At 52.4% G+C, this 10253-nt stretch overlaps 1 protein-coding gene across 3 annotated transcripts; it reads right to left on the reverse strand.

Annotated features, from left to right (window-relative positions):
* Positions 1-728: 728 nt before the first annotated feature.
* LOC147349068 (serpin A3-3) lies at positions 729-8143 on the reverse strand. 3 transcript variants are annotated; one of them, XM_086365199.1, is made up of 6 exons: positions 8088-8143; positions 7537-7650; positions 5603-6229; positions 3497-3767; positions 2212-2359; positions 729-1151 (listed from the first exon to the last, which is right to left on the reverse strand). In XM_086365199.1, the coding sequence occupies exons 3-6, from the start codon at positions 6225-6227 to the stop codon at positions 960-962; spliced, it is 1236 nt and encodes a 411-aa protein (XP_086221325.1). In that variant the 5' UTR covers positions 6228-6229; positions 7537-7650; positions 8088-8143; the 3' UTR covers positions 729-959. The 3 variants fall into 3 exon arrangements, with proteins under 3 accessions (XP_086221325.1, XP_086221324.1, XP_086221323.1); XM_086365198.1 differs by lacking the exon at positions 7537-7650 and having other exon boundaries at positions 8092-8143; XM_086365197.1 differs by lacking the exon at positions 7537-7650.
* Between the last annotated feature and the right edge of the window lie 2110 nt (positions 8144-10253).

Here is a 10253-nt window from a genome sequence, read left to right on the forward strand (position 1 = left end):
TATGTGTAAAGTAGGATGAGTAACAGGATGTATCTGTTATGATCATCATGAGGACTAAAAATGGGTTCTTCCAGGTAGAGGTCTTAGCACCTACCTGAAAGAGAGCTCTCGACCCTTCAGTGGCGGGGGACGCCATCATTACCACTTGGAGCTGTCCTCCCTGGAGATCACACAGCCATCCATACGTCAGTAGGAGGCAGGGCTGGGTTGTTGCTCTTATCACAGGTGTGTGTTTGCTGCTCTTTCCCTCCTGGCACACCTCTTCTGCCTGATGGGGATCGTCTGTCAGGGGAGGAGGTGGAACTGGTCAGGAGGTGGAGGAGCTCAGCTGGGACCCGGGAAGCAGTTAGTCTCCCAGGTTTGCTCCTGGAAGGCAGAGGGGAGGTTCTGGGGGAGAAAGACCCAGCTCAGCTGCAGGATGCCAGGGTTCAGGGGCTGTGCCAGAAAAGGGCACACTGTGTGCCCTGGGGAGGGAGGGGTGAGCGTGGACCTGGGATCAGAGCCCCTGAAAGTGGGCATCAGGCAGCAAGGCCCCTTTCAGTCCTGGACCTGTGGTCCAGCAGGCTTGGTCACAGGTGTGAAGCCTGCTCCTGGGATGGCTGGTGAGGCTGGGGCAGAGGGAGGGGCTCAGAGTCTGGGGTGGGCTGAGCAGATGTGGTAAGTCCGGGGTGGGGGTGGCCTCAGGGCTCAGGCAGCAGCTGCGTGGAGACACACAGGAAAGAGGCAAGTCCGAGGAAAGTGCTTTATTGCTGTGAGAGGTTTCAGAGTCTCCCTGTGACCCGGACACAGACTCCCTGTGCATGTAGAGCTCCCAGCAGAGTCCCTGTCAGTGACTGCTCTCCAGTGGTGAGCAGGTGGGAGCAGGCAGAGTGGATTCTCAGTGCCCAGGGGCCAGGCTGCACCCAGGGACCTGGGCACCCTGCTCCTTAGGGAGGGCACCCACAGCTCAGAGCGGAGCTCTAGGCTTCACTGGGGTTGGTGACTTTCCCCAAAAAGATGATGCTCTGGGTGTCTTTGAGAACTACGGCAATCAGGAAGGGCCTGTTGACACGCACAATGATTCTCAAGAACGTTCTTTCCATGCCGATTCCCGTGGCAGCAGCACCTTCCGTGCCCTCCTCGTCCACGTCCAGCGCAGCACCGTGGACCACCTGTGGGGACACCAGAGCAGTACCCACCGGAGACGGGGTGGGCGGAGGTGAGCAGTCACTAGCCCCTCTAAGGGGGCTGACATTCACCCACCTGCCGCTGGCCCATCACTCCGCTGTCCATCTGTTCTACTTATTTGTCCTCCCAACAAACTGTCAACTGGTTTGCATAGTTGTGATACATAGACGTGCAAACTGAAGGCAATGTCTGTGAGTGATGTGCCCAGCATCAGATAGGAAAAGAACAGGGACTCACTCTCCTAACCCAGAGACTGTGCTGTCTCTGAAGACCCCCTAGTATAGGGGAAAGGGCCAGGTCAAGTCATTTTTCTTGCAGGCAAATGTCCACAGTCCCTCCATGTCGAAGCAACTGATGGGTGAGCACTGCTTGCTACTCCTCTCCTGCCCCAGCTGACATGTCCCCGAGCCCTCAGCTCCCTTGCCTAGGATTGGCTTCCCAGCCCTGGACCACGAAGCCCCATAGCATCTGTGCCTCCTTTACCAGGTCCTATGGCAGGTGGGGTGCAGGGGAGCCTGCAGGGCTGCCCAGCCACCCCCACCCCACCATTCACTCTGGCTTCTCTGCCTCTAGGATCACAGCACCAGGACACTGGGTGTTTTCTCGCCTACTCTTAGTGCATTTTCACCACGGTTGCTTTACAGACTTTGTTAGTACCTATGACCTCTTACCTGCTCCTCTAGGCACCAAACAGGAACGGAGAACTATATGCTCCTTTTAAAGATGAAAAGTTGGGGGATGCAGAAATGTGATCGTTTCCCCCAAAAAGGCAGAGAAAGATGGAGCCTGATATGGGTCCACTGCTGTTTCCACTCCGGGTCCTTCCCAATGACAGGCTTCTGTGTCACTTTATAATTCAGGGAAGGTGGGACCTGATGTCATCGTGATTGTAACCCAGCTCTCCTGGGCTTGGGGAGTCCCAGGGAGGGAGACTGAGTTTCAACAAATGCAGTTATTTTGCAAATTCCAGGTGACCTGCCCTCTGTCTGGCCTCCACGTTTAGCGCTCTGATAGGAGGATGAATTGTCCAAATTTAAGACTCACCTGGGAGACTACCAGGTCCGCGGTCCCTGTGATTCCTGACAGGTCAGCGTCGGTGAATATTTTCTTAATGCCCATCTGGGAGAGGGTGTCATTCAGTTCATAGTTGCTTTTGATGGAAAATTTTGGCAGGTAGAGTTCATGTATTCGTCTAGGAAACAAGGAAAATAAATTTGAACACCTGCTTGAAAAGATGTCTGCCTTTTCCCACCTCACAGCATGGTCTTCCAAGGATTCCTCTTAACCAACCCCCTTCTCCCTGGAATAAGGACTCCTGTTCTCAGTTTCTAGACCCCTCAGGCTAAATCCCCTTATTTTGTTACTTATCCATTCCAATCTGCAGGAGTCTAACATGCCAGGCAGGCACCAGGGCAGGGGGAGCTTAAGGAGTCTGCAAGGCCCCAAGTGACCTGAGTCCACCCTCGGGGGGGGGACCCTGACCTTGCCCAGCTTCCCCTCTCTCTCCCTCTGCTGTCTTGCTCTGGCCTCAATAATCCTCAACCACACCAGGCTCGCTCCTGCCTCAGAGGATTTGCCCTGGTTATTCCCTTGGCCAGAAATGCTTTTTCCCAACACATCCAGAAGGCTCAGTCTCTCACTGCAACGTCACCTAAGGGCCACCCTATTTATGATCACAAACTACCTCTGGATACAATTTTCTTCTCCTTTTTACTGTACTTTACTCTCCCCACCTCCCCATTTGTCCCCTCTCAACCTAATAAAGTATTTATATTTATTTCCAGTCTGTCTTCCACAATTATAGAGTGCCATGAGGACAGAGAATTTAGCGTTTTATTTGCTGACCTACCACAGGGTCTAAGTCAGTCCCTGAGGCGTAGCATGTCCTCAGTTAACCTATTCAACCAGTGCTGACTGGGTGAGTGGATAAACGAGTGACTACAATGGAAAGACAGCGCCAGTGTGGTCCTCAGAGCCCATCACACCTGGGCCCTCACCCGATTCTATTCGATCCTTCTACCTTCAAGAGGAGAAGTCAGGGGAGAAGCTCGTGAGTACTGAGGGTCATGTGGAGTTCTCATGACTCAGCCCTTGTTAATGGGAGCCAAACCTTCAGCTCCCGCCCTCTCAGATGTCATCAACTTACAGAAGGATTTAAGCACTGAGCCAGGCAGGCAGCAAAGGGCAAGGTCATCGTGGTGGGCTCTCCCATCCTGCCCCTGCCCCGCACATTCCTGAGGCCCTATTGCTGGGGGTCAGGAGTCCAGGGAGAGGGGGAAGGACCAAGAAGGCAGCTGAACCCACAGCTCTGGGTCCTGGGGACAGTCACCTGGGCTGCAGGGACTTTCGCCACCTCGTCAGCGTCTCCGGGGTCAGCTTGGCTTCCAGGTCCCGCATTTTGCCCTCGTCGGGGAGGATGAAGAGGGCGCTGTCGTTGCTGGTATAGGTGAGCTCCACCAGCGTGCAGCCCAGCTCCTCATCCCGGAAGTAAGGGGTTTCCAGGTCAAGGGTCATCATGGGCACCTCCACCGTCTTGTTGTCGCTCACGTGGAACTCTGCCTGCTCAGTGTGTTTGGGGTCAAAGCGGGTCTTCCATTGGGCTGGAGATGAGGGGACAGGTGAAGAGTCTGTGAGTGCAAGGGCCGCAGTCTCTCCCTCCTCGGCCCTGGTCCTTGAGTGGGGCAGACCTTCCCCATGGCAGAAGCACCTCCCACCACATGCCTCTGGAGACGGACCTGCTGGGTGTGATCATACACCTGGGCAGGTGGTTAACTCCTTGGGGATGGGGGTAAACCCCACAGGTCAGGATTGAGTAGGGGAGCATTAAACAAAGCTGGTTAGTTGTGCTACATGTGAAGTCAACAGGAATGTGGAGGCCAAGGTAGAGATGGGGATGAGGCTGGGCCTGGGGAGATATGGGACCACCTGGTCCTTCAAGGGGTCATGTTAGTGACGAGGCGTTAGTCGTTGGCTTTGTAGGGAGGACACCCGTCCCCATGGCCTGTGAGCCCGGCTGGAGCAGGAGCCACACGGGGAGCCCGAGTGCAGAGGAGGAGGCTTGGGTGTTCCCCAAGGAAGATGGAGACCTTAGTGTTGGGGGGTGGGTTTCTTGGGGAGATTGGCGCCATGGGGCTCATGGAGGATATACCCACCCCTGCTTCCTGCTTTGTCTCCACCCCTGCCTGTGTCCCCATGGTTAGAGATAGGAGGAGAGGGAAAGCTGGGCTGGTGGGGTACCCCTGGGGAGGAGAAAGTCCTGGGACAGGTCAGGGTACTAGGAGATTAGAACACAGAAAAGTCAAGGAAGAAACATATTAGATCTGGCCTGGATTATTAACAATTTTCCAGAGAACTGGGAATCTATGGCTTCATTTACAGAGGAAAATACATATCCAGGAGGGCTACCCAGGGCTCTGCCAGCAGTTTCCAGTTCAGGGCGAATATGTCCCCCAGGTGGGTGTCCCTTAGGCACCCGACCACCCCCTTGCTCAATGATCATTCTTTGTGTCTTTATTCCGTGTTCCTTTAGCACCGCTGGCTCCATGTGTGAAATCTTCCTGCCTTCACTCTGCCCTTTATGAGTTTCCAGGGTGAGGTTGGCAGTGTTGGGCTTCTACCAGTGGGACTGGGCCCTGGACCAGCTAGAATCTGGAAAAGAGTCTGTCCCGGGTATTGTCCTTCCTTGAGGCTTCCCTCTGGGGTTGGCCTTGCCAATGCTACCCTCATAGCTATAACGGAGCACAACTGAAGTGCCTTGAGTTGGCCAGGCTGCTCAGAGGCTGTCACAGCATGAAGCCAGCCACCAGCCCCACCTCCACCCGCTGAGACTAAGTCCCCTTAGAGGAGCACAGGTCACACACAGCCCACAGTGTGCGGAGCTTGGCTTTCCTTGTATGTGTTAAAAGAAGCTGGGGTTCCCAGCCACTCCAGAGTGACCTTAGAGGAAAGCTCCTTTGCCCAGGTAGTCAGGCAAGTTTGAGAATAAAAAGGCTCCCTATGGCTCAGATAGTAAAGAATCTGCCAGCAATGTGTGAGACCTGGGTTCAATCCCTGGATTGGGAAGATCCCCTGGAGAAGGGAATGGCGATCCACTCCAGTATTCTGACCTAGAGAATTCCATGGACAGAGGAGCCTGACAGGCTACAGCACATGGGGTCACAGAGTCAGACACAACTGAATGACTTTCGCTTCACTGTGGCTCAGAAAGGATTAACAGCTCCCCAGCCCTTGTGTGTTGCAATGACAGCTGTGATTTAGAAAACCCCCAAATAGACAAAGACTATGACAGGGACAGGGTTTTAGTGCCCAAGCTGTCCTCATTGATGACATCCTCCTCTGTACTGCCCAGCAACAGAACTGGCTGAGCTGAAATAGAAATCGCTCTGAAGACACAAAACTAAGCGTGTGTTTCCTTCTGAGACAAACAGGCACCCACCTTTAAAGTAGATGTAGTTCACCAGGACCAACTCCGTTCTTGGGGAAAGGTCCTTGAACAGCTCCTCAATTTTCCCCTGGGTTTTATTCTTCACATAGTCATTTATTAGACTCTTGGCAGCTTCAGGATCCCTGAAGTTGGTCGGGAAGGCCTCGGAGGAGTACAGCACCTGGGCATCTTCTATGAACTTGTCCAGCAGCTTCAGCTCCTCCTGCACAAACATGGCGTTGCCCACGCTCAGCTGCAGCTGGTTCCTGGGTCGATTGAGCGCCTGCAGGAGGTGCTGGAAGCCCTGGTGGATCTGTGTCTCCTGGATCTCCGTGAGGTTGAACTTGAGGCCTTCCAGGATCTCTGTCAGGGTGGGGCCACGGGCCCCCAGAGACAGGAAGGCCAAGGCCATGGACACACTCAGCGGGGAGAAGATGACATTCTTATTGGGGTTCTTCAAAGCCAACTGCTTGTAGAGGCTGAAGGCGAAGTCGGTGTTGCTGGAGGCTAACGTGTGGCCATCCACCTTTCTGTGCCGGTCCTTCACCACCACATTCTCTGGGAGGCAGTGGACACTGCGGATCCCAGCCACCAGGAGCCCCAGAGCCAGGAGGGGGGACATTCTCTCTGCCCTCATGTCTGAAAAGCAAAGCTCCTTTCAGTCTCCACGTGTCAGATGATATCCCAACCCCTGCCACTGTCCCCCGTGCTTTCTGTTCTCTCAGCCCTGCTGCTCTGTGACATCCCAGGGGTAGGAACCTTCCTGGGCTGCCAACACACACGAGGAGGCTCTGGGCTCCCTCTCACCCTTTGGTCAAGTGCTGTGACAGTTTCCCCAGTGGAGAGACTGGGCACAGAGAGGGGAAGGGGCTTTTCCAGGGCCACACAGCAAGCCATTGAGGAGTGAGAGTGACAAGCCTGGGGTGCCTGGCTCCAGGGTGGGGAAGCTGGTGATGGGTGTGAGGTCTGTCCAGCGAGAAGGCATCCCTCTCCCAGGACAGACTCTGTCATCGGGCCTAGGAAGCAGGGCTCCTTTCTTACCATGTCCCTTCTCTGTCCCCCAGGAAGGAGCCCTGCACTGATCAGAGGACACAGCTCCTCTCCCCACCTCTGAGGACAAGGGTGTGACCGCAGGGAGGCTCTCCCATCGAGGTGCCTGGTCACAGTGAGGGTTCAGGAGAGAGGCCTACACAGGCAGCGGGAGCCGTGCTGGAGCCTGGCTGCCCTGAGGAGGGCTGGTGTAAAGAACAAGGAGGGCAGAGCGTTCTACTCAGCCCCTGCCTCGTGGACACATGGAGGGTGTTTCTGTCAAGAACCTGGAAAGGCCTCCTAGTGGGGAGAAGCAGGGTGAGCTCAGAGTCTCAGAGACTTGCTCGAGGATTTTGTTTGGACCACTTGTGAGTGCTGTGTGGTGACGAGCAGTGACTGAACCTCTCTGATCCTCAGTTCCCATCTCTGTCCAACATGTGGAATGACTCAGACGACATACAGGATGAAGGTGCTGGGCTCCTAAGAGGAGTTCCAGACGTGTCACCCCCTCCACTGGCCACCCTCTCTAGGACTCTACAAGCCAGACTGTGATCCCTGGGGACAGAGGATCGAGATACTGCCCAGAAGCCTCAGGAGAGACTGAGATCAAAGCTGTGACCTCAGCAAAGAGGGCTGTTTCCCTGCAGCCTCTGCCCCTCATCTCAGAAAAGAGAGGGCTGCTGGGGTGGGAGGAGGAAGGCGAGAGAGACAAGAGGCAGAGATGGGAGCAGATTGGAGGGGAGAGGAGGAGGGGTGTAGGGCAGGAAGTTGAGCTAATTTTTGTCCAGAGACCAGGGGAAAGGCCTTCACACAAGCCTGGGGAGAGAGGCGATCGATTGCCTGAACTGTTAGTTTACTCAAGTTGGTACAATGGTTTTTTTCCAAACAGGTTAACCATTTTCTTCCAAAACTTATACCTGGAGGAATTGTGCTTTCTCATCTGTTCTGGTTGGAGGGTTGCCTCTGCCTCTGAGAAGCCTTTCTCTCCAATGCCGAACAGACGCACCTGACAGTTAGCTTGGCCGGGGGTCCTGGAGGGATAGTGAAGAGCAGGAATCGCCCCTGGAGACCCCTCTGCCCAGGGGGACCTGGTGCACTAATTCTGTCTCCAGAGCTACCTGAGAGCAGCATCCTGTGACAGGCAAGGAGACGCACCTCAGGGCCCTCGGAGGACCTCTGACCTGACGCTGCATGCACAGCTGGATGGGGCACAGCTGGCTCGAATCACAACCCCAAAGGCTCAAAAGCAGAAATGCCCCCAGAAGCCCTAGTGGTACATCCCTCCCTTTGCAGGATGAACACTGAGACCCAGAGAGGACTGGTCTTCAGAGGACTCAGAACCCTCCCAGCATCAGACACACGTCCTCCCACCTCCCTCCTGCCTCAGGTTCTACCGACCCCTGACCGAGGCCAGAGCCACCTGGGAAAGGGGTCCCTTGGCTCCCCGTGTGGGAGCATCACGGATTACCTGCCTGTGAGAGCGGGAGGTGGGGATGGATCCGCAGTCACCGTCTGCCTGGATGCAGGAGTTTCATGACTGCGTTTGTCTATTTATCCTGCAAATACCTCTTCTCTGGCTTGCGAAATGTAGGAGGAAACAACGCCTCTGACTGGAAATGGGCAGATGAACATTTTTGGTAACAGGATTCATTATGTCTACTCAGACAATCTAGTTAACGAAATAGATGTTTTTCCCCTTAAAAAATAGACAGAACATAAACACACATAAAAACCTTTTGCATGTTAGAGTTCTCTTCTGTTTCTGAAATACTCATTGAGGAAGATGTGACAACTCAGAAAACATCAAATGAATCACTGAAAACTACTCCAAATTATTGTTCTTTTTAAAGAGTTATTGACTCTGTTTTATTAGTGTTTTATTCCTGGTCTGATATCCTCTTTAAGGATCATGGAGAAACCCTGAAAATGTAGAGAAGGGCTTGTAAAGTATTTCCCGGAATGCTAGCGCCCGGGGAAATCCAAGTTAACATTGTGTTGTGTTTATTAGTCACTTTTCTTTGAAGTGTGTGTGTGAGTGTGCAATACACTATTTTTTACAGCTTGATTTGTAAGTTGAAGCACTCCTCCCCCACTCCCACAGAAGTGCTGTGAGTCTGAGGTCCCCAAAGAGTGTCAGGAATACCAGTGTCTGGGGCCTCTGGTCTCCAGCACCATCTGTTTGGGGGACCTGCTGTGACTTGGACATCACTCTGCTGTCCTTCATTATTGGTTCACCCTAAGAGCGGATTATCCTCCTTTCTTGACCTTGAGGTCTCCTTAGCTGTCTCAATGAGATAATTTCAGGTATTTTCTGTGCTCATGGGAAAAACCTGTCCCTTCACCCATCACAGTCACATCCCTCCAGCCATGACAATCCCTGCCAGACTTCTGGGGACCACTGGGGTTCTACCAAGCATAGTTTGCAACCAACTGACAATGATGTTGGGCTTCCCTGATGGCTCAGCAGGAAAAGAATCTGCCAGTAATACAGGACACCCGGGTTCGACCCCTGGGTCAGGAAGGATCCCTGGAGCAGGAAATGGCAACGGGCTCCAGCATTCTTGTCTGAAAAATCTCATGAATAAAGGAGCACAGCAGGCTAAGGTCCAAAGAGGTTGCAAACAGTTGGACATGACTATGAAGGAAGCAGCACAGTGATGGCTTAGAGGTGAGGGTATGGCTTTGAAATGAGGTAAGAGTCAATCCAGATAGCACTGCTTACCAGCTGTGTGATCCCACAATATTTATTGAAAATTCGTGGACTTTGATCTCTTTATCTCTAAAATGCAGATAAGAACATGACGCTTACTGGAAAGAGGTGGGGGAGGCATGTTATGAAGAGTTAATCAAATAACTCTAGGTGTAAGCTCCGGTAGGACAGAATTTTGTTTCTTTTTTATAGTGCTGCATGCTTCCTGAATCTCATAGATGTTCATTGACAGTAAGACACTGAGACGGTAAAGAAGAGTTTGGCCTCATCTGTCCTGAATTCATGATCTGTGCCCTTTGAGTCTCCAGTGATTTCCAGAATTGACTGTACATTTTGAAGTTGCAGAGAACCCCAAAGAAAATAGTGGCTAAAACAAGACTATAGTTTATTTTTCTCTTGTCCTGATTTAAGCAGTGGTGGGTTGAAATGGTGATTCCAATTTGTCAGGGACCCAGCCTGCTTGTATTCTTCATGTTTTTTGCCAGGTCCCAGAGGGCTCATTGCCACATCCAACTTCCATTTAATGGGAGTCAAGAGGGGAAGCTGGCTTGAAACTCAGTATTCAAAAAATTAAGATCATAGCATCCAGTCTCATCACTTTGTGGCAAATAGAAGGAGAAATAATGGAAACAAAGGATTACTATTTTCTTGGGCTACAAATCACTGTGAACAGTGACTACATCCATGAAATTAAAAGATACTCCTTCTTTGGTAGGAAAGCTTTGATAAACCTAGACAGCATATTAAAAACAGAGACATCACTTTGTTCACAAAGGTGTGTATAATCAACACTATGGTTTTTCCAGTAATCATATAAAGATGTGAGAGTTGGACCATAAAGAAGCTGAATGCTGAAGAATGGATACTTTTGAATTGTGGTGCTAGAGAAGACTCTTGAGAGTTCCTTGGACTGCAAGATCAAAA

The sequence above is a fragment of the Bos grunniens genome, chromosome 21 (genome assembly GCF_055505025.1).
Source record: "Bos grunniens cultivar Pamir isolate PY7600 chromosome 21, Bosgru_T2T1.0, whole genome shotgun sequence".
In the NCBI taxonomy this organism is placed as follows: domain Eukaryota; kingdom Metazoa; phylum Chordata; class Mammalia; order Artiodactyla; family Bovidae; genus Bos; species Bos grunniens.